Source organism: Triplophysa dalaica, chromosome 2 (genome assembly GCF_015846415.1).
Source record: "Triplophysa dalaica isolate WHDGS20190420 chromosome 2, ASM1584641v1, whole genome shotgun sequence".
In the NCBI taxonomy this organism is placed as follows: Eukaryota; Metazoa; Chordata; class Actinopteri; order Cypriniformes; family Nemacheilidae; genus Triplophysa; species Triplophysa dalaica.
In genome coordinates, this window is record NC_079543.1 from 8683094 (window position 1) to 8708806 (window position 25713).

The following is a 25713-nucleotide window of genomic DNA, read 5'->3' on the forward strand; positions in this document are numbered from 1 at the left end:
GATGGGGGATATGAGAGCGGCGGAGTGCCAGGAGACTCCTGGGTACCGGCTGAGCTGATAGCTTCTGGAAATAATCGCAGTTGCGTAAGCAAATCGGTTAGAATAAGGAAATAAGACTACACTCTGGCAGCGGGATTGTAGGAGAGGTTATCTCAAAGCAAAATTCCTGCATTGAAAGAGCTTTTAACAAAGTAAAGGGCAGATTTTGATTTGGAAATAAGGTCTTATATGTAACTTGCAAGTTTGCGTTCTATGAAAGGTCATTTATTTATCCGTGCATCAGTCGAATAACCAATCCTAAGTTTAGAAATAAAAGTTTTGTTTTATGACAGGGATGCTGTGCTAGTTGTTAAAAACAGCATAATAATACCAGAATAGTGTTGTAGTGTTCTTTTACAACACGTCTAGGAAGATGTACTGTTGGACACAATAATACAATTATAAAAATAATAAAAAGATGATTCCCACAGCCTCAAGACTGAAGACAAGAAACAGATACAGTAATTATAGATGAGGTGTTCTTATTTATTTATATGAAATTATAAGAAGACTTCCAAAGGCTAAAATAACAAACCAAGAAGTTATCTTTGAGAGAATAAATAAAATAATACATTGCAGAAAATTACACCGAACGCAGACAATATTAACAACACTAGAGTAAACCGCCCAAAATAAAACAAGCAAACAAGTTTTCATGATATAAAATGTAGTCTCCACTTTAGCTCCAATGTAAAAGAATGACATTCTTAGTTTTTAGTAAAACTATCTAAATCTTCTCAAATTAATATACAATTACTTGACAGGAAAAGTGAACGAAGATATTTATGTCTTGTTTTATGAAAAATAAAATAGGAATTTAGTAAGTTATAAATTATAAATAATCTGCCAATGGGGTGAGAAAAATAAATTTGATTTTAGTTTGACCTTTTTCTCAAGTACCTAATTCAAGTTTATTTTTCTCATCCCCTTGGGCAGATTTTTCCCCTTGTTTTTACCATAATTTACTTATTCTTATATTTTCTCCTTAAAAAGAGACGTATCTTAGTGAATCTTGATTTAGAAATGATTAGATATTTTAACTACAAAACAAGACAAAAACAATTAGTAAGAATGTCATTTTTGCAGTGTATAAACATATTGTAAATTGAATTTGCAGTTTAAAGGGAGCTTGATTTACAGCAAGGTTTCAAACATAAGAAATATCTAAATCCATGTAGGTCTTCAAACAAATACATGTCGATTGATCACCTCTGAATTTCTATGTCGGCCTGTGGTTGGTTTGAGCTAGTTAGTGGTTAACCACTAGCACTCCTTAAGTGGTGGATCTATAAAGAAAACATCACAGACACTTTACAAAACACATAAGGGATCACAAAACATTAAGGATGAAAGAAAATCTCTTCTAGTCCTTGTCCCTTGTTTACTGTACATCTCAAACACACTCTCTCCCATGTTCTCTAAAGGATTGATTTTGGATCGTCTCTGCTTGTTGACATAAAATGAGTTTGTTGCTTTAATTGAATATACAGTAGTTCAGCTATGACAATCTAAACGTTGTCAAGGGTTAGCTCATATGTAGCGAATAGAGTTTTCTGTGGCTCGCACACTGTACACATGCAACATGCAAACAAGCATCATTATTGTTCGATTTTTTCAATAGAAATAAATGTAGCCTTCTTCGGATTTATGAACTGTTGCAAAACAGGTTATTTGAAAAAGTTCATCCTGTTCGCAATCTCAATTCATATTAAGATTAGGGCCGTCACAATATCAGATTTTCACTTCAAGGTTATCGTGACCAAAATAATTCACGGAAACAATATTATCATGAAATAAGTCAAAATCCTCTTAAATTTGGTTTATTTTGTTTTGTCTCCTTTTTTGGGCCAACAAATAACATTCATAATCTAAGTGTAAGGATTAGATAGAGTGTTTGCAACCACTGTGGCTTTTAGAGGAGCAATGTGAAAATGTTAGTATCATCTAGTGGTGAGGTTGCGAATTGTGACCAATGGCTCCCTCCACCCCTCACCATTCCCTTTCAAAGCAGTATGGAAGCTGACACAGGACTAAGACGTTGTCGTGTTTTCGCTTCTTTGTCGAAGAAGATAACTTATTAATGCAGTTTGTCTTTTTAGGATTACTGTAGAAACAACATGGGGAATTCAATTCAAGGGGACCCGCTGTGTATTTAGATAGAAATAGCTTATTCTAAGGTAATAAAAAACATAACGCTTCATTACGTAAGGCATTTATACACCTCTGAAGACATATTTATGGATATTATATTGCATTTATATCAATAGACCCTCCAAAATTAAAAAAATTGACAATGCTATAATGATTTGTGATATCCCAAATATTGTTAGTTCCAGTATATTGTAACACCCCTAATTCAGATTCAGAAGCAGTACCGTAATATAAATTGCGTTCCAAATTCATTTCTGAATGGTGAACAACTCCACCGAAAACAAATATAACAGTGCCCACAGCTTTTACCTCATAATGCCTGAGGGGAGCCCTCTTTGAAATATTTAGACAGCCCACAGGTGGCCTGGAATTACCTGCCTGCGAATTTGATGCAACACTCCAGCCACCTCTCTATCTGATATGCCGCCTAATGAAAAATGACAGGCAAGAAATAAGTTGCGCCTGCGTGGGTGTTTCAGCTCATAATTCCTTCTCTCTCATTTTGGATCCGCATGCATGATTTTAACCTCCAACACTTCATATTTACTCATCTGCGGTTTCCAGAAATGTCAATACCTGCGTGGCTTTAATAACAATGTTGCGCAGCTGGTTTGATGATGTCACTACGCAACATTAATGCAATAACACAATGAATGATGATCGATTAATTGATAATAATTGAAGTAAGGTTGTACATTGTTTATTCATACATGTAAGCATGAATTTCTTCTAAAGCTAGCTTTGGCACATTCTCTTTAATAGCTTGATTTCTCATACGCATCATAATATTGATGTGCATTGTTGTATACCAGTATATCCAGTATCACCCTAACCGACAATGTTGCTTTAAAATTCAAAATAGAGCAAAAGAACATTACTTATATTGACATTTGATTATAAACCTTTCTGAAATTGTTATTCCATGCAGATTTCCTCTTTCGAGATATATGGCCACTGTTTTACCGCAAATCCAGCATCAGTGTTTTGTTCTGTTTTGCGCTCGCTCTAAGGCACTGTTATGCAGTTTTATAGGTCACCGTAGGAACCTCTGAACCCATAACCGTCCTGCTAAAGCATAGCCTTACGGAATGAAATGACCACACAGGACGTAAACCGGCCGCCCAAAACGGTGCCGTGAGAGATGATTCACTGTCTGTTTAACAGAGAGCCTTAATATGTTACGACTGAACAACAGTGAATAACCAGGCTTCCTTCCTGTTTGACTTCGGGCAGGAGAATCACGATAGCAACGGGGCCCTTTGGTGACATACTCATATGCATACACTTACGTGACCGTACATGACCCAGTCCCCGTACCCAAGGCTTAGCCTTTTATTCAGGACATACGTCAGCAGACTGCTATATTGTTTTCGTCCATTGCCCAGATGTAACATCAAAACAACCTTCTGGTCTGAACTCTGCGATCGTGCTTGTTAATAACTTGATTTATCAGCTCTCAGCTGGTCTTAACCCACCCGCCAGCTCTTCGGATCACAACAGGGTCTTGCATTAGTTTTTACCCGTGGCTCGTCCAAATGGGATAACATGGCATTTGTGATGGGCAGGCGAAGAGCACGAATGTGCCTTTTTCCGCGAACTGGCTCGGGAACTGTTCTCTGCAAACAGAGAAATGTTTTTGTAAGTGTCATTCAATACATTAAATTATTTTCACATCACAAAAGGACTCTTGGCTCTTCTAGCAAAGCAGCTTTTTGTTATAAGTATAAGCAGCATGTTTCTAATGATTGGTTACATGTTATATGATGGAGCATTGCTTTTTTGCTTTAATGAAAGTAATTGTAAAGCGATTCTCATGGAAAGAAATACCGGTTGTTGAATGCAGATCTCTCTAAATCCTCCCGGTTGTAACGCAGGCCTGAAGCGAAAACACCAGCAAATGAGCGATATGAGTTTTTATGATCACATAAGTAATAATATTTGACATGGATCAGGCTTAACAGCTGTTTAGTCAACATAAGTGCATTTAAAATGAATTTATAGACGTTATTTGGCAACATTACATTTTTGTTTTGCACATCTTGTTGCGCTGTAATGCCCTGTCGCAGTCGAGTCCTGGTGTATAATGAATGGTTGTCTATTTTGCCTTATATTAGTCACCGTTGTTGTACTTTGTAAGTTAAAATTAGCTGTTTAAGACTTCAGGGTTTGTGTGACGCCTCAGCAAAATGCAAATCCACCCATGCAGCTTTGGGCCAATGAGGTCTTATAGATCACAGACGATCGTAATGACTGGAGTCTGTGAATTTGTCCGGTAATAACTTGTAATGTTAGTAATTGTCAGAAGCTCTAAAATCTAACAAAATCTCTATCAAACTTTAGAAAACAAGCTGTTTAAGATGCACACGGAGAACTATTGTAATTATTCCAGGGCTTTCCAGTGATTATCAGCTGAAGCTCCAATCTAAAGCTAAATAAAGTTTGTTTGTTTAACTTTAACACTTAAATACATTGCAAATCTCGCCTTTACTTAAGTATTTTTATTTACACATGTAGTTGGAAGAAAGAAGTACTACATTTCTTAAGATTTAAAGGGATAGTTGATGAAAATGATCATTTACTCACCCTTGTTGTTCCAGTCCTGTATGATATTTCTTTGTTCTGATGAACACAAAAGGACACATGTTGACAAATGTGGCAAACCAAACAGTTCTGGGGCACCATCGACCCACCATTGTATTGGTATTTTTACTGCTATCGTCAATAGTGACCCAAAACCTTTTGGTTACAAACATTCTTCCAAATATTTGTCTTTGAAACAACTTGAGGGGGAGTAAATGAAGACACTTTTCATTTTTGGGTGAACTATCCCTTTAAGTACAGTAATAAAGGGTAAATACTACATATAATAAAAAAAATCCTTTCATGAAATGTAGAGTAAAAAGAATCATCTGTTCTTTTCATCTATTCTTTGTGTAGTGAAGTAGAATTTTTCAAAAGTGAAAGCACTATGATACAGATGCTTGAAAAAAGTACTTGAGTAGATTAAAAATACTTACAGTAAGTACCGTCCACCTCCGACAATAATAGATTTTATTGAACCTGGTGGGAGATGTAAAACTCAAATACTCAGGTAGAGAGACAGTCATTTGAGGGCAGATGTAGAATCCAGGTTTTAGTGTCTAGTGTCACCCGGGTCCCGCAGCATTGTGGGGCCGCAGCAGTGATGAATGGAGCACTTAGTGTGCGTGCACATGTGACTTGGATATCTGTGCTACTGAAGGGTATTCAGGATCTCAGTTCTGCCCGCTGGAGGTAAGGAACATTACCAGAAACCAGCTGCTGCTTTGTGGGTCTGGGGAAAGCGTCTTCTTCTTTAGTAGGGTCAGACTTAACTGAATTTGCCTACTTTTGACTGTGCTCAGTGATCCCAAAAGTATTTGGACTCTTAAGGTGTAGTTAAAAATCACATGATTTAACACAATGGCAAATACATTTTTATTTGTAATGTTACATTATGTTTTTTACATTAACTATAGACTTATTCTGCTAACAACATTGAGCATTTATTTCACATATGTCTGCTTATATTCTATAAGTCTTGTAATGAAAAGAGTCGTTAATGGAGATGAATAAAATCTTTTATTTTTTAAAGCCTTATATTACTCTCCATTTTAGCTCTAAGGAGTATCAGGAGAGCCATTGGAATGTGCTTATGACAGCACAAGGTAAGTTTATCACATTTAGACTATTTTCAGCTATCCGTTGTTTTATATATACAATTGAAACAATCAGCGTTTCGGTTTTAGAGTGATGAGTTTTGAGACGCGGCAAGGGCACTGTAGAGACAAGACACGGGAGATGAGATGGGTTAGTTGGCTAGGTGAGTTTAATCACTGTTAGTGCCCTGGAGAGAGACCCTGCGAGTGGATTGGTCAGTGTGTAGTTTTTACAGGTGAGGCAATTGATTGAGGAAGCAGTCAGATGGAAGACTCTGTCTTATTCAATATATCACAGAGGCAGCACAGACTCCAAATTGAAAATGAGACCTAGATCAGGTGCTAGAAGCTCTCAACTTCTCCATGAATAAAACTACAGCGCAGGCATTAAAGTTGAACCTGCTTTTATGGCTTGAGTAGCGAGTTTTATTACTGGAGGAAGTCAAGATATATTCACAGGTCACACATTATTTGGACTAAATGTAAAGTTGCAATGGTGTTTAATTCAGAATGGTGCTTTCTATCTGAGTATCATGGCTTCTGGAATGACAAAAATGTAGCCTGGCCATTGGACAGTCAGTTAAGTCCCGCCCTCGGGCCGAGAACTACGTCATGCAGAGAAGAGATTTCGCTTGGAGGGTTTTTTGATTTTGAATAAAGGTTTTGAGGGCACACAAATTAAAAACATATCTATATGGATAAATCATTTATAATAAACTCTGCAATATTCCATAAAATATTATACATTTTGACTTCATGGTCACTTATCATGACAATATAAAGATGCATTTGTATCTTTTCATCTCTTTTGCCATCTCTGTTTGAAACAGAATTGCATGTTACATTCTTTACAACTTCACGTGGATTAATGTCACCCCAACGTCAAAATGACGTAAAACTGACGTCAAACATATATGACAGCTTGCAAAACTATAAATCATTACCATTAGGTAACTGTTGCAAATCTGTAAGGTGACAGTAAACTGACAATAACTGATATATTTAAAAACACTTTGCATCTTTAAAAAGTCTAGTGATTTCAAAGTGGTCCATTTGACATCATACCTCCGTACGTACTGTAGATAAAGAAACCGTTTTCTTCCCCGTAACATTTTAATCCAAATACATTTCACACTATAGTTGATCTTAATTCTGTGTAACAAGTCTCTGATACATTTTCATCAAGCAATGTTTTTATAGACATGTGGTTTGGAAAACCTCTGGTTAAGGTGGAAAAACCGACAAATGGAAGATCTGATGGGGAAATATCACATATACTTACATTTCTTTGACAATCTAAATTTTTTCTTGGGCATCCGCCAAAAATTTCCAATGGAGGACCCAGATCTTCACTCCATATGGTTTATTCATTGACTTGGGGGGCTCAAATAGCTCTCGTGAGCCCGATCAATCAGAGTCTCCATGACTTAACTTCTATAGGCTGACCCTGATGAACCATTGGGCAATGGTGCCTGAAGTAACCATTCACCACCATCTGTCGCTGAGACCCTGTTCTTTGGGGGGCAGGAGTTATTCGCTTTCAAACGCGGATCTGGATCAGATATTCTTAGTATCTTTGTCACACTAAGCTCCTCTGTCAGCCATCACCCCATGGTGTATTTCTTCTATAGTCAGTCCTGACCGAAGCATATATCTGTTCAGCTTCCAACCCTGTCATTGAATTTCCATGAAAGAAGACGGACTAATGCTATGGGGGCAATAAAGACATGCCACTCTTTCAGGTACTAGCAAAAGCCCCTTAAGCTTCAAAGATAGACTAGAAAAGCGTGCATGCGGATGCCCTTCGAGGACATTGCTGAACGTTCTTGTGAACATAACTTGAGCAGCGTCGCTGTAAAATCAAACCTCTTTTATTCCTGACAATACAGCCAAAATCCACCGGCCTTAACAAGTATTAGACTTAAAGCCAGCGTGCTGTCATGTCCTTACTAAACCTGTGATTATTGAAACATATTTTGGAAGGTTTTGTCCAGAAGGTTCTGCCTCCTGGAAATGTCTGCTTAAATTGTTTTTCTGTGTGGCAGCATACCGACCAAGGTCAGATGCTCCATCCAATTTGGCAGAACATTCTGATCAGAATTTCATACATGTCCTTGTTCAAAAGACAAAAGCAATAAAAATGCACAGTTTAATGCCTAATGGCCTTAAAGAGCCATTAAGAGCCTGTAGAGCAAACTGTACCTTCCTTGTGTTCTTAGACTTGTGGGGGATTTTAAGGACATTGTGTTGAATATTATTAGGTTTTCGACAGGTGCTTACTATGTGATCAAGTTTCACATTTTATGTGGAGGGGCAGAGACCACAAGACTGCAAGTGTACAGTGTCCTGTTTATGGTTTTTAACGTCTTGTAACATTTTCTTACTCTTGTGTCATTTCAAACCTGCTCAGCCTTCTTTCTTCTGCAGAACACAAAATAATATATTTTGAAGAATGCTGGCAACCAAACAACATTGGACCAAATTGGCTTCCACTATATGGACACAAAACCACACAGACATTACTCAAAATATCTCTTGTGTTCCACAGATGAAAGTGTCACATACAGATTTTGAACAACATGACGGTGAATAAATGATGACAAATGAGTTATTTTTGGGTGAACATCCATTTAAGAACTAAATCATATACAACTGTATTATAGTATTTTACTATTTGACTTGAACCTACAAATTGTTTCGCTCCTTAAGTTTAAAAGCAAGGACTGTATTAACACTTTCACAAGCATTGATACGATTTTCTGTAATGAATAACAAAACAGTGCCAAGTGCGTAATTTAAGATAACAACTGATGAGCTTTACCAGCTGTCTATGTTTTCACTGTGGTACAGTAGAGGGTGCTGTTATACATCTGACCCAAAAACAACCAACTGCGATCTTTCTAAATCGTTCTAAATCTGATTTCTAACAAAAAACACAATTTATTCAGCTTTGTTTGTTCGAAATATTGTATTTTTTTAAATAACTTAAACCCACATTTAGAACGATAAAGCTTTTCGACACCTTCTATCTCTATACTGTTTGACTATATTTAATACAAATAGAAATAGTATTTAATAATTTAGAAAGTACAGTGTTCTTCCATTTCTGAAAAACAACAAATTTGGACTGAGGAGGTGTCAGAATGACAGAATAATGTTTTTTGTTTGTTCAAAAGCAGAGACTCTGTTCTTTCATTTAATTTCTTTGGTCTGTTCGTACAGTTAATTAATAGAAGCGATTATTCAAAGGACCGTGAACATTTTGTGAAAATGTTTACAAATTCTTGCGCAGACTGCAGGCAACTTTATTTAAAAAACGGCGGTGGGGAAGGAGTTTAGATTACCTCATAGTGTAGTTGTCAGGCAAACATATGTGAAATTATTCTAACAACACAATCTAATCAAAATTATGAAATAATATCTAGTCTAAGAATTTATGGCTTTTTATTCTTTTACTGTTTCTGTCTCGGCAGCAACAATATGAGATTCTAAATGTTAATCGTATCACAGTTCAAGAATCATTCACTATATTTGCCCGAATAATTACATTATAATTTGTTGACCATATTGTGGAGCCCTAATTAAGACTGAGGGCATCTGCTAGCCGGATTAATGTTATCTGTTCGGGTTTGAGTGCGATGTCTCCATCATGATGCCTGCCTGAAGAATCAACTTCTCTCTCTCTCTCTCTCTCTCTCTCGTTGTCTTTTCAACTTGTCACTCAGCCCCTGTTCTCGGAACAAGCACCAATTGGAATAACAATAGAGGCTATTCCCCGGGGGCTCTCTCTCTCTCTTATTCAAACAAGCTGTTTCCCCGAGGGTCCCGAGAGTCCTCGTGCCCTTTCAAAGCCGTTTTAAAGTCCACTTTTGTCTCTGTCTCTGTGATTGGAGGGAGCATTGTGTGAATGATGTTTTTTCGTCCCTACCTCTCTCAAACGACACACATGTTGATTACCATCAGCTTGCCATTTGGAGTGGAAGTTAATGAAATGTATTATGAATGCAGACTTCTTGCTGTGTCCTTCTGCGCTAACTCACTTAGATTCAACAGACGCGCTTGATGACTTACAATATGATCCCACTTTTGATGGCGTAGCGTCTCTTTATTTCCCATCAGGCTATCTTAAAGTTGCTCGCATTACTTGCGGACTTCTCCGCAAACTAGTTTCTCCCGATGCTTCTTATCTCGAAGCCAAGATTTATGAACCGCAGTGGAGGAGATTAACTAACAACTCTTGTGTCTGTGATTAATCGCTGATGCACTGGCGATCCTTGCACACTCATTTCTTATGCTTTCAACACTAAGTAAATCCCAAACCTTTTTGGCACACGCTGGGCTTGGGTTTTCTATTATTGCTGGCTGCTTTAAGCAACATTATGTTAGTCCGAACAGTATTATTTTTCATTTTTTTGCAGTCTGGAGTCAAAGCAGCATCACCCGCATGAGCAGCTCAATGTCAGGAGAATAGCATTTATGTTCAAATTGTTTAAAGTATTCTGCTTATTGTTGTATAGTTTGAAAGTGGGATTTGTTATTAAAGGGGATATTTGAAAATTTATTGAATTACAAGTCTAATCCACAAGAGATAAAAATGAAGAAACACCTAATCATACATTTCCAGTTATTCAGATAAAAATAAACTACATAGTTGAAATGACCCAGGGTCTTGTGACTTCATGTACTGACAGTGTTTGACATATAAAGCACAAATGTGTACCTCAGGATGGATGGAGGCAGGGTGCTGTCGAGTTATGTCTTAAATGCCATTAAAAGGCTTTCTCGCAGCTCTATACAATGTCATTGTGTGTGACATCAATGCTGTTTTCGAACCGTGGTTGAGCGTGCTATCTAATAACGTTTGATCATCCACATTAAGTCTTTGCACACACACTTTACACCGAAGCATGACTAACAACGACCTTGGTTGATATAAAATGTAAAAGAAAAGATATTGAAAATGATGAATATTTTGGCTTGTGGGCATCACAAATTGTTTGAAATGTCCTTTCACTGATGCGGTGGGTGTTTTGGGCCTGCTGATGTTTTATTTATATTCATAACCCTTCTCAACAGCTCCGTTTTGGACAAAAATGTAACGATTCATTTTCTTTTCCATGCTATCGTTCCCGTTTAGTCATTTGAGTGAGATGCTGTGGCGTTTACGAGATCTTTCTGACAAGCCACAGAAAAGTTTTTGGGGCTTTACAAATGATTTGTTGTCGTTCTTTTAAATGTGTCACTGCATTTGTTAACTCCGGCTGGTTTCTGAACAACGATAAGTTTTCGAATGCAGATGGCGAATATAGCAAACTATCGTGGGGGTCAGACGGCCAGTCTACTTGTAAAAAAAACACATATAAATAGAGGCTTTTGATGTGAACAGCTTTAAAATGACAGACGTTTGTGTGAACTGTGATAGAGCAGGTGGTGTTTGTATGATTTAATCAGAAGGCCGTGCACTGATACGGGCCTATTACCCCATCCGCATTCACGCACATGTAAACACACGCGCTTTGAATGTAGGCCAGCAGTTTGTTGAACTCCGCCCAAGTTTAGAGACATTATAGACAGTTGTTATTAATAACTAGTCACACGGCGAGCCAACTTTGTTTTTGGTCACACTTTTTGTCCTTTTGTAGCTCTCATCCGTCGTGCGCTCTCCAAAGTGCTTAAGTCGCTGTGTAAAAGTAGGCTACGCCGAATGCACCGCTCCTCCCGCACGTTCCCTCATTATACCGTCTGTGACAAACAACCTGTCACATTCCGTGAGGGAAGTAAGTGGCAATCCCACCCACTTCTTCCTCCACACAGATATACCGCAATGCATCTGACCCATCATGGTCCGTTTCTACAGAAGAGTTTGTGCACTCCTCCGTAATCAATCAGAGCTAATTATTTCTCTGTGACAAATTGCTTGCACTCTCTCGTGTGGCTTCTACAGTCATTTTATTTCACCTTATATGTGTATATCTTATATTTGTGCGTATACAATACACTTATTTCATCACATGTCTTGTAAAGTGCGTATATGATGAATTTTAGACCTCTTTGGAATTCAAAGAAAATAATGCATGTGCTGTTTTGCATCAGAATGGATGTATTAGGAGGCATTTTGAATTTATTGCATTTGGAATAGCTTTAACTTAAGCGATAATGTATGCACAAATCTCCAATCCTCCAAGACCTTATTGTCTAATAAAACATACAGAACCCAAATGTTTCATATTAAAATATCATGTGTTTGTAATCAAATAATGTATGGCATCCATCCATTAAAATATATAGTCCTTGACAGAAACAGGACGTTGCTACGCAACAATAATAATGCTATACATGAGGCATTGTAACACAATAGCATGGCATTATAGTTGTAGGTGTTTTATTGTGAGTAAAGCACAAATATTGACTAACTGTCGTCATACATTGCATTATACATAGTGGTTTTAAGTGGGGCATTATCCAAACCAATCAGAAATCGAATCTCTTTTCCTTAAGGATCTGTGAGAAAATGCCCCCTAGAATAAGCACAGGATATGACACGCAGGAAACCATGTAGGGAAGAGCTGTCATAAAGGGCAACATCCAAGGGAGATGACAGACACAAGTCACAAAACACTCAAGCGTGTATTTCCGCTATCATGTCAGAAGCAATTCAATAAGACTTTCTTTTTAACAGCATTCTATTAAAATTGACCCTTCTTTCATAATAAAAGTCCCTCGGATTATAGTATAAAATGATGTTGTTTTTCATCGTCGTTTATTAAACTTTCACTGAATGTAGCTGAATGTTGGGTGACACATTGCAATGCATTTTCTCTAAATAATTCTCTGTAATATATAGATATATTTGTCATGATTTTGCTGCAAATCTAAAATGATAAAGAAGCAATTTCATTTTTGAAAGATGTTTTTGTTAGTGTAGAAAAATGGCATTAAAGCTCAAACTAAGTGTTTAAGTGAAATAACAAAAATGACAACATAAATAATGATAAAAATGATGAAATGACCCTTATTTTGCTCCTCGTTCATATTACCAAGAAGGTAGACTGCAGCCAGAGGCTTCCTTGTTTACAGATCTCAATTTGGAATTGATTTGGAATAAACCAATTAAAACGTCCATATTGTTATCTCTGAGATGACTCGTGATCATTTTTCTCAAGAGTTAATCTCCATGGCAACAGGCTATTATGGGAATGTTGTTTTTGTCTCTAATTGCATTGAAGTCGGTTAGTAGTACGCTGGTAGCTGATCCTAAAAAAAGGAAGTGCATGCTGGGATACTGTAATTTGTGAACTTAATAACCATTGGATCCAGATTGCACAAGTGATACTCTACAGTTCTAAAATGGAAAGGGTACAGACACTAGTCACCCCCAGTTCTTCTAGAATCTACTTCATCTGTACCGCCAAAGTCCACAAAATGCAAACTGCTGCCGAGGCTGTATTCGCATATAACCGTAAAAAATAATATCGGCTCTATCAATATGGTAATTTCCCCATCCCAGACCTAGAGGTCGTAAAGTCTGTATTTGGTAGCTACTTTTTAACAATATAAAGGGAGGATGTTCTTGAGACTGCATCCTGTGGTTAAAAGCTCTATTAAATCTCAAGGCAGTTGCAACCAAGGCTTTGAATTCATCTTGAAGGTCACCTCACAGAAGCCTCTAGAAACGGTATGTAACAGACTATGAACTTCCAGGGCTTGTTATGTACCCGCTTTACAATAAGCATTGCATTGTGATGGCAAAACTTGTTCCTGTAAACAACATCGCCTGATGTTTGTGAAACCAAGGGTGCTTTTGATGCAGTCTGGGTCAGAGTTCGGTTTGTTTGTGTTCTTTTGTAAACCAGTGAATGACATTTGACAACAGTAATACAACAAAATATATATTTTGAAAATAAATCCAAAACTTTGTGGGTATATGAAAGTATTGATATATAAAAATGAAACACTTCACCTTTAAGATTACAAATATTGTGCTTTTTCTATTTATTAATTTATTACAAAGTAGCTTCATTCTTAACCATAATCGTTTAATTTGTGTTTCAGAATAAGATCATTTTGGACCCTCTTACATTCAGCGAGGCTCGCTTCAGGCCGTCACTGGAGGAACGTCTGGAGAGCATCATCAGTGGCGCCGCCCTCATGGCCGACTCCTCCTGCACACGGGACGACCGCCGCGAACGCATCGTAGCCGAATGCAACTCCGTGCGTCAGGCCCTTCAAGACTTGCTGAGCGAGTACATGAACAACGTGAGTCGTAATAACTTCCCACTCCTGCTCAAAGATCACATCCGCATGGTTATTACTGCAATTGTCTGTGCAGGAAGTCGTTGACGTTCCTATGACTCATGGAAAGACTAAGTGTCTGTTTTAGTACATTTATCAAGGTAAAAGGATTAATTAAAGTCAGCATTTTATTCTAATCATTCAAATCCTGTTTTCTGACCCATCATTTTCATCAACAAACATAGTAGTCATACCTCAGAGGCGGTTGATATATTATCTGTGTCATTTTTTGATAGAAGGGTTATTTATTTATCAGCGCCGATGTCACGGAACATGCAATCGACATGAATATTGTCTCATTTCCATCAGGTTATTGCAGTTTCTTTTTGGTAAAAAGAACAATATAAGTGCTGTATTATCCTGAATTCCAGATCGCATGATCATATGTTTTATTTATTCAAATGATATAAATACAAGGGTTGTATGATGCTGCCTTCGCATGCTCTCGGAAGTTTGATAATTTCCACTTAAACCCAGAAGTATTAAAAGTATTCAGTAACATTAAAATTAATATTGATTTATTAACATTAAAATTATCTGATAACAATAAAAAAGCACCGTTCCTTAAATTATTTCGGGGTTGAAGTGGGAATTATCAAATTTCCGAGAGCACTAAAATGCATTAATACCCACATAACTTTGTCGACAAGGTATTTTCAATTCAACTTATTTTAGCAAATCCTTGGTGAGGTCCGTTGGCTTGCTGCCAATTTCCGTATAAAGATTCGGAATAAATGATTTCAGTTATGACCTATCAGTAGAAATAGAAACAGATCGACCTTAAACTTTGTTGGCTTTTCATCTTGTGGACGTTTATGACCTTCAAAACTTTCTAATTATTGGTTGTTGTTGTTAAAAATTTTTTTTTTTTAAACACTTGAAAAAAAAGTTTACCCGAAGGCTCCTTTTCTTTGTTTGCACAAATAACACATAATTTGAATATTCATAATAACAATAATGCATTTCAAATTCTGATCATAAAGTTTTGTTTATTGATCCACAGTAAATTGAGAATAGCATGTGCTTCAGTAAATCGACTAATTATTATCTTTCAACCATGCATAATTTTGTTTATTTGGAGTGATTCTCGGTGTAACACGTTGCTTCTTTAAAAAAGCCCTTCAAGCAACATTGTCCATATACAGGATACCATGTTCTACCTGTTTTTCAGACATTACGTCTCGAGAGTTCTCCAGATTAACGGTCTTAATATTGTTTGATAAATCAATACTCTGACCTTTAGTCCTTTTGCCCTTATGTGTCTCTTCTATCTATGTTAATGAGTAAAGGCATGTAATCCAGTAGAATTATAAATGTGTGTGTGCGTGTGCGCACACATTTATTTTAGCGTATATATGTAAATTACTTTGCAATAGCTGTTATTAAACCATTGGCAGGTGTAATATTGATCAGTATATTATCAATGAGGCTGTCTGACTCTGGTACTGTGCAGTAATCAATGGCTTCTTGCTTGCTGTAATCTAATGTGGGTTTCTTGACGTTGTGTTTTCGCCATACGGGAACTGAGGGGATATTAAATACAACCTCTCATTTGATTAGTGATGCCCCTGTAGTCAAAACACAACATCACTGCTTCTATTACAATCTCTGTTAAGAAATCTGTTCCCAGGCCTGGGATGTTTTATATCAGTTTAAGTTCCTTTTAAGATTCATTTCATTATGTTGTCTATAAAATGTTTGTGTTGCTGTGTGTTCGTTTGTGTCACTTGCAAACCTTTTACAGTGAATCGTGTGTTTCTTGTGTATAGCGGCGGTTAAATTTTGACAGCCTGCACTAATGTTACAACATTCCACATGGAAAAGTTTTATTTATGATAACATATCGGTCTGATATTAGTTTTTCTTGAAATCCTTCTCATTGTGTGTAAAGAATTTGGCTTAAGGGACGCCTAAATCGCGATACTCCTAAATCACAATACATGAAAACCAACCTGAATATATTCTCAAATCATACTGCGTTTACAGTTTGTGGCCTTAACAAGCTTCCTTCTCCCTCAGGTTGAATAGTTTCTCAGCTCACTTTAAAATGCTTCATTAATTTCAGTAGCGGCTGCTGGGCGAGCTACAGCTGCGGGCTTGGAAGCGTGCGATCTAAGGCTAAAAAAGAGAGGTCTAGGAAAACAAGGTGCATTATTTATCTCTTGGGATCTGATTTAGACTGTATTCCTCTCCTCTATGGTTTTTTTCTTTTTAAGTTTCTTTACGGTTTCTAGGTCTTACAGTGAAAACGATTTCTACACTAACACCGCCGTAACTCTTGCCACCACCCGTCATGCTTCCCTCTTATCGTCCCTCAAGTTCAACCCCGGACAACACGAGGTTGATCAATGCGCTGTTTGCAATATATTATCTTCATGTGGCAGCAGAATGTCCATACTTGTCCCGGTCTGTGGTGATCGTTGATTGGTGACAGCCTCCCCGGTCTCTCAGCCCCATGCTGAATCATCAGAATCGGCTGATTTAGTTAAGGCAGCCTGGACGGGACGATCTATCAATTGATCGGTCGGGGTAATATATTACTGACCTGGGTCAGGGAGCTGGGGCTTGTGGGTAGAGGTTAAGGGGGGGTTCAGGGGTCCCCGGGTGTGGTGGTTTACCTTACTAGCCAGCCCACGCTGCAGTAAAGTGGATTTAGAGAGTTGGTTAGCTGAGCTTGATCTCGCACTTCGCTAGACATGGCACTCTGGCGGTCACTTGGCATTTAAAGAAGATGGATGCATGTGTTCTCCCGCCCTCCAGGGGGCCACACAGTGAGGTTTGATCAAGAGGCAGGGCTGGCGAATACTCCATCAGTCTAACAGCACTGCTGCTGGCCTCAGGCCCACGGAGAAGAGCCTGGGCTGGAGCCTGTGCAAACCAGAGGATTACTTGAGAAGAACAGTGGATCAGCACTAGTCAGGGACAGAGAGAGAAATAATGAGATGGATTGTTTAGAGTCGAGTTTTCGCTTGGTTGTGTTTGATAGGAAAACAACAGCAAAACAATTCTTACTTAAAGGAAATGTGCCCACTAAAATAAAAATGAAGTCGTCATTTTCACGCTTATGTCGTTAAAAGTCTGTATATGACTCGTTTTTTTGTGGAAAAATATATATATAATGAAGAAGACGTGTGGTTTTATCTATACAACGGAAGTCAATAGGGAGTAGTGTTGTTCGGTTACCAACATTCTTCAAATTGTCTTTTGTGTTCTGCAGAAGAAAGTCATACAGTTTTCGATTGTTTTATTTTTTGTGTGTCCATTTCAGTCATAAAAGCATTGGTTTTTCGCTTGTAACGACATACTGTACATCAAAGACATCACAGATGTTGTATGATGTTCTAGATCACTGGTTCTGAAACATTTCACATCAAGTGCTACCTTTGATAAAAAAAGACAATGCAAGTATCATCTACTTAATTCTTTAAAAATAAAGAAAAGTGTATTATGTTGATTAATTATTTTATGCTGTAATTAATCTTTGAATGTATGAAGATTATTAGTTATGTAGCAAAGTTTTGATTAGATGATAATAATATATATGCAATTTTTAAATTGTGGTTAATCGCACACGTTTAGTGAAATTATTTTTATTTAAATATAATATTACATTCTAATAATTTCACATTTTATCTCCAAATTAATGTAGAACACATTTCTTTAACATAGCTCAGTGGTAAGATCACTGCGTTAACAACAAACATGGTTGTGGGTTCGATCCCAGGGCATTGCACATTCCTATGTATAAATGTATAGGAAAATGCAATGTAAGTCGCTTTGGATAAAAGCATCTGCCAAATGTGTTCATGTAAATGTCTTTATTAAAAAAAAAAAAATACACCAATTAAATCCATTATAATAAGTGTGCCCTTCCAACTTGTCTAACAGGTAGGAAATATACAAAAAAAAGTTCTCGGACACAAAATACATGAAATACAGAAGAATCCTCATTAAACCGCAAAAGCGTTTTTTTTCTACTTTTCTTTTGTTCTTTGAAAAACATTATAGTGATAGAAGTCACAGCAGCACTTTAAAGAGCGCGGCCCTTTTAAGCGCTGCTGCTCTAAGCAGGTCTAATGCGCTTTCTGTTTTCACTACTCTTTCCATTCATTTAAGACTTTATTTAACTCGTTGAAGACTGTGCTTGCGAAAATACTAGACTTGTGTGCTTTCTGGGATAATCTAGTGTGTTTTTGTTCATTCAAGCACGAAAGAGAAGGTAATCCTGGTGCGCTGTCTGACAGATTCTGTTTCACGACCAGAAGCTGTTAATCTATACTGGACGTGTCAATATAACCATTTCATGCCCAAATAGATTGAATTACTTTATATGAATAAGAGCGTGATTATGTAATGCTACGCTAGACAATGATGACAGAAAAAAACAGATTTTGCGTTAATGGCGTTAAATATTAAAAAATATATTGTTTAAAGTTGAGACCCCTAATAAATATATTTTAAATATTTATATTAGTGTGTCCAATTCCTGTCGCGTCACATCCCACCACAGATTGAGAACCACTGTTCTAGTTCAACAATACCAAACATGATTTATTTTCATGTCATTGTAGAACTATTGCATTTTTATTGAAACAGTCTTAATAAATTAAATCACAATCTTAGGCAGAGGGTAAGAACTTATTTCATCATGCAGCATTGGTTGTTACATATCTTTTATGACAAAAGTGTGTAAATGGCGACAGAATTTTACTGAGAAATAGTCTATAGCTCTTGAAGACAAAAAAGTTCTGGCCGTCTCTCTAGGATAGCTAATAACAAGCTGTCGTGGCATAGTGCGATAGCATCATGTGACTGCTGGCGCCTCTGCGTCGTGTCCTCACAGCAGCACAAACGCTTTGATGCCTGGATTTGGCAAGTGCTAGACATCGTCTCATTGGGCAAGACCAGTCGTTTCTGAGGGAATATCCCACAGCATGCACATAAAATGCAAAAACTATTCTTTTTGCTTCCTTCACACCATCTATCCTTCACACTCTCTCTCGTTCTGGCCCCAAAGGCACAAACAAAAATACTCATACATATCAGACGTTCCCCTTCAAGGATTCAGAGTCACATCTCTTGCATCGTCTGCTCACGAAGCTCTCGCTATTCTAGTCCGGTGTCAGAAACGTTGTGGTTCTGCTGCAGACTGGGTGAACATTGAGATGTTTTTTGGTCGTCGTCCTCGACTGCTTTACAAAGCATTTGGAAGTATGTTTTGCACCCTTGAAACATACAGAGCGAAACACTCAGTACCAGAGAAAGCTGGATAGCTTTGTTGTTTTTGGGCAATGAAAAGGCTTTATTTTCCAAGACTAACAGAGTTCTTTAGAAAGACTCATTACATATTGGCTTGGTGCCTGAATACCTGAATTAGCATAGTACATTCTATGTTGTATCTTGATGAAGAGTGTTATGTTGTCAAACTTAATTCAAGTTTTTCTGGTCTAACACTCTGTCTTCACTTCTGAAATGATTGTATGTCTGATAACTTGACACAATCAAGCTTAAAGGTACAGTTTGTAGAAATCGCCGCTAAAGAGCGGACGATCAAAACAACAACAATCTCGTAGCTTGATGATCTTTTGTAGAGGCGTGGAATGATGGGATACGTTGTCTTCAACTCCACCGCTGATGGTACCGCTGATAAATCAATCAGACCGGAACGGGAAATCATGTTAGCGGAAGAGGTAAAGTAATAAAGTTTTTTTTTAATTCTTACAAACTCTACCTTTAAGCATGCATGCAAAGTACGATCTGACTCGGTATCTCTTATCTTTTAACTCTCATCTGACTGGGCCTGTAAAGTTGTCAGTTTTGCAGGTAGCACACTTGAAGACCCAATTAACGTCAAGCCACAAGCATTTCTCATAATTACATCTTCTCTGTCAGCTTGTCACACGTGCCTTTTTAAAGCAATTCTTGATGTCGGGACTTGTACGGGGAATCGCTGGGCACTTTACTGTCTACAGGGTTGGACTGTCTCTTCACTTACTTATGGATAGAAACTTGACATGGTTAAATGTTTTCTAACAATTCTAATTTAGAAGTATATAAATACCAAAATTTCACACTTTATAGCGGTTCTAGCTGTTACCTCCCTGTGCTCGTCTTCAGCACTGCAAGGGGTGATTCAGATTTTGCGTCGTTTGCTCTCCCATATTCCTTATTTTAAATGTTGCATCTTAAATAGGCAGCAAAGCGGTCGCGGTGTGCATGCGGTGCGACGCTCCCGTATTTCTAGGTGGGTTAGCTCAGCACCAAGATTTATATTTTAACTTGCCGTAGGTCGTGTGACAAGAACCAACCAGCCAATATAGACAAGCTCAATGAAGATGGAGACACAGATGGTCACAGCATAAACATATCTAGTAGCAGACTTATTGCAAGGTATTTTCAGTGCATAAAATCCATAAATCCTTTGTTTATATCTCCTCTTCTCAACGGGTATCGTGGCCCATGGTTGCTTAGAGATGACAGAAGCTAGAAGAGCCCAAACTCCTTTTGAAAAAAATTGAAGCGCGGCTTGCATTTTCTGCACGGTTTTAGGCTCGCCCCTGAAGTTAAAGTAAATGCCTCTAGACTTTGTAAACTGCCTTCTTATAACAAACATCCGCTAGCCTCAGAAGTCCCTGCAAACCTTTAAGCATTTTTATGTTTGTTTTAAACAGTATTGTTTCCAACCCACTTTCTCATCGAGAGTCTCTTCCTCCCAGATTCGGCACTTACGCCCTATTAAGCGACCCGTATGGGGCGATCCATCAGCTGTTTCCCATAGCGACTTGTGCCTTCCCTTCCATCTGTTAGCCCCTAATGCCCCTGGCTTGCTTTGCTTTGCCAGTGAGAGACTCCTGCTCCCAAGTACATACTTCAAATTGCGAACCATTCCACATATGCTGGTCTCGATTGCCACTGACTACCCCACGGTTATAACCATCTGATGCACAACATTTGTAAATACTTCTTAGTCTAGTAAGCATTTATCGGATGGGCAGATTTTTATGCACTTTCTACCAGTAAAAAAAAATGTAAGTAATAATAAGCAAATATTATTATTATTATTATTAATAAACTAGGCTAACAATTGATACAACTATTCTTTTTATAATATAAAACATAATATTTTCTGTAAATTAATATTATTATTATTAGATGTAGAAGTAGTAGCAGTACTATTCAAATTATTCTTCAGGTTACTTAATATAATGAACTATTTTATTTTTATATTATAAATATCTATTTGTTAATGGAAAATGTGCAATTAAAAATATAATATATAAAAATATATACAAATTTGATAACATTTATTTTTACAATTATGTACAATCATTTTGAATACAACTATTCTTTTTTTATAATATAAAGTATTCTATTTAGATATTAATCTAAGTTATTAATGTTATTATTTAAAATATTCTTTAGTTTACCTAGTATAATAAATTATACAACTTTTATATTCTTTATATGATTAAATATACATTAAAAATATATATATAAAATGGATTTCTTTTCACAATTATTCACAAATATTTTGTCATGTCCGTCTAGTATTATAATATATCAATTATAATTCCACCCTTAAACATTACGAAGAAACACAGCTAATTGAAGAAACTCATCTGCAGAGGCTCAATGTTCTATTCAAAAACAGTTTTGGAAACGGTTTTGAAAAGTCACCCTGCTCTACAGCTCCACGATCAGTAGATATATGGGGCTTCAATCTTATGTGCCTAAATCAAAGATGGATACTGTGGGGACTTTTGACTTCCATAGATCTTTTGCGGCTTCACACAACATCTAAAGCCAGTAATGAGAAAAGTAAGAGGACACAGAGTTGCAAACTCTCAAGGAGCAACTTTTTATCTCGTAATTTTCTGTACAAGGACACTTGCCTGCCCGCTGACCCTCGGCCTTGCGCAGGTAACACAGATGAGAAGTGAATTTCTTATATTTTCTGTTCCACCTCATATTTCATGCTACACTTTTCTTCCTAAGCCTTTTGCATTGTTAGCACTGTTCTTACGCCCCCCTTAAAAACGAGCAGGTTTGTAGGTTAAAGCAAAAATGTTTCTCATATATTGTCAGAGGGCTTAATTCAGTGCCGCTGTGTTAGATAATTCATGCGGGTTGGAGGCAAAGCGGAGTTTATAATTCCCCAACATTTTCATTAATTTGCTCCTCATGTTTGCTGCCTGAAGTAATCAGGGGAATGAAATAGGGCCCAGAATGATGATAAATCACTCGGCGGCCATGTTGTTTGCGGAGCTGCTTCATTACGAACGCTGATGAGAGTGAAAATGGTCTTCACATTGCTTTTGCAAGTCAGGGGAGGGCGAGGCCTCCGTGTGTGGGAGATGTGTCATTTTCTACCCTTTTACCAGCTGTCATTTTCTTTCTTTTTCAATCTGTGTGTTGTGGGCAAGTACAGACCCATATCTACGTAAAATGTGTGTGAATTTTGCTCTCCTTTTATGTGCTTGAAAGCTTTTTGTGTGGGTTGTTTTTTGGTATATTTGTTTGCTCCAGGCCGGATGAGCTTCTCACTCATTACAATTTTTTGGGAGGTTGTCTGCATCTTGATGCTGCCTGGGTGTTTTTGTGTCTGATTGTGTCGGTCTCAGGGATAGAGGGCTTTAAAGGCCTGACTCTGTGAATCCGAGGCTAATATCAATCTTGGGGTAGTGCTTGCGTCTGTCTCCTTTTTTCATGTAACCCGCCGGTCATTCAACTTTTCTCTCACTGTCAAAGTCGGTATGCTTGAAGTGACATGTGTGGTGCATGTTCATTATGTGCAAGGGCCCGTTTTCTGAAAAACCCTTATGAGGTATGTGAAATAGCCATGTGATGCAAAAACATAGACAAAATCCAAATATTCTATTCAATCAGATCAATTAATGGTAGGATTTTATTTTTAAAGCTTTACGTTTTCATTTGATTTCCTGTTTCTGCATACTTAAAGTTTGTTTGCGTAGTATTTTATACATTGCTGATGTCCTACATGCATGATGCCATATGTGTTGTTGTGCTGGTTTATTAACTTATGCATATATTTTCCAACTATTTAGAATAAAGGAATTCAAACTATGGAATATCACAAATAAAACTCAGGAAAAAGCCAAAATAAATCGAGCTATTTCATATTTTAGCCTTTTTAATGTAGTCCCATCTGCCTGTTATTTGTATACATTTATTTTGTACTTTTTATCAACCAGCTTCCTGAGGTTTCATTCTAATACATTTTAAACACTATAAAGGGAATTCCCATTGTGTGTTGCTTTTTATATTTGTGCATAAAAAAATTGGGAAAACAAATTAGTTATAGTTAGTATTTATACTGTATTAGGTTTGTAATTAAAAAAACTTAAATATTAGCACAACAGAAACCACAGCAATAACAAAACATTCATAAAATTATTGTTATCTTAATAATAATAATAACAATAATGATCATTTTTATAATTATTTGTAGTAGTTTTTAATAATAATAAATTATTGTTGTTGTTGTTGTAATACTACTACTACAAATTGTATTATTATTTGAGAGAAAGAAAGGGGGTACTATTCCTGTGGCGCTCCTATGCCACTTGAGCAGGTAGTCACATGGAAAACACAATGTGATGACACATGACCGGTCAATCCGTCTGATTTGCTCTCAGTCATGCACATTTTGCTCTTTGGATAATGACTTGCGTGAAACACATCAGCCTCTATTTCTATGCATCAGCGTCTGCCCGGCACATTAGCTTTCCTCTCTCGCTTGACGTCAGCGTTCCCCCAGCATCCTCCTGCGTGTTGTCTTTAATAAAGTCAGGAAACTGCCGTCTGCCAGCAGTCCTGCTCGCTTTCAATTAAGGACGTTTCAGAGACAACGTGCCACGAATCAGAACACCTGCCACACGTGCCGGGCCCAGCATGATCACGATGCGCGTTTGGGCCGCGTGGCCACGCTGTTCCGTGCCGAGGTGATGCAGTCAACCGAGATTTAATTGCCTTTTCTGGCTAACTCGTATTAAGGGGTTGAGATGGAATTAACAAGAGACAAATTAATGTAATAAAAGCTCTCAGAGCTACATGCCCATCGCATTAGCTGCAATAGGACTTTACCATGGCACCCTGCAGAGATTCAACCTCCCCACCCAGCCACGCCCCCCACTCCATCTGCAATGAGAGCAGCTAACGCTATTGACATTGATAGGTGGATGGAGCTGTGGAATCGAGTGTAATTGTATTTAACGGGCAGACATGGATCTGAGGAGCGAGGCTTTAACTGCGTTACTGCGCTACATATGTTAGCGTTTCGAATGCAGGGGTGAGCTCGGCTGGGTGATGGAGCGTGCTGTTCATCCCGCTCAGAGTGCGGGGAGAGAAATGCATGCTGGGCTGTAGGGGTAAACCATGCGGAACCGCTCAAACAGAAATGAAGGGGGGGGGGATGCGAGGGAGATATGCGATAAAAGAGATGTTTTGACAAACCCTGACTTATTAGGCCGCTTTTCGTCTTAAAACAAGAGTCAGATCATTTGGTTTTATCGCCACTGCTACGTCTCATCATTGTTGGTTTGGTTTATTTTCCTTGAAGGTTAGTAATGACAATGCAGCCAGAAATTGAACTGACATGCCATTTAACTTAATTGCAATTAATGTCTTGCTATAATTTGCCCTCATGTGCATTTTTCTTATGCTCCATTTATTTTTTCTCTCTTGAGTGTTTGTTCAGCTACAGGCGCTTTTATTTCCCAGAAGAGTTTGTTTTAAATCGAACATATTTCAGCTATTTTCCTTTTCGTTATGTGAAGGTCACGATACACCTTTTTGAAAACCTTCTTATCATGATTTAAGTATGACATTTTTCTGCTTTTCACTAAAATACCTTAATGTATACTTTACTATTCTACCCTTTAACATAGATGTTCAATCTTAAAATATGGAAATGCTTTATACAATAAACACATTTTAAAAAGTATGATGACATAACCATTTAATATTTAATGAAGGGAACGCTTTTAAATAAATTGTGCACATATTACAAATGTCTTGTAATAGTGGCATTAATTTCATTAGGTGACTTGCAGTGTAAAAATATTTTGTAATAATACATTAAATAAAAAGAATAATTGAATGTTGTAGAAATGGAGAATGTTAAGAGAATGTTAATGTGTCATTTCTAATCAAGCTTTATTATATGTATTTACAGTATATTATAGTCTAAACAATATATGAATGCATGTTTAGGATACATACGCTTCAAGATTATCCTTAGCAAGACAAGATTCATCCATTGTCTGCAGTACTGAAACCATTTGAATCAGATGTTTCAGACCCATATATTTATCACGCACATTTACCATAATTCAATTTCTCTGGCTGCAAGACCAGGCTTATTGAAATCTATTGACATCGATTTGAGCATCAGAATCCCTTACCATTCTTTTTTCCACATTTCTCGGAGAGTCCTTATCTTATCAGTGAGACCAAATATGCGCTTTTCTGCTTTGTGCTCACAATGCCATGAATATTTTCTGCCAGTATATAAACTTTTTTCAACTAAGCCATA

General features: G+C 37.4%; 1 protein-coding gene across 1 annotated transcript in view; it reads left to right on the forward strand.

Moving 5' to 3' along the window:
* The window catches only part of ctnna2 (catenin (cadherin-associated protein), alpha 2), a 372393-nt gene that overhangs the window by 92833 nt on the left and 253847 nt on the right, over nucleotides 1-25713 (forward strand). The window contains 1 exon segment of the mRNA XM_056771020.1: nucleotides 13920-14123. Coding sequence (XP_056626998.1) covers nucleotides 13920-14123 — 204 coding nt within the window.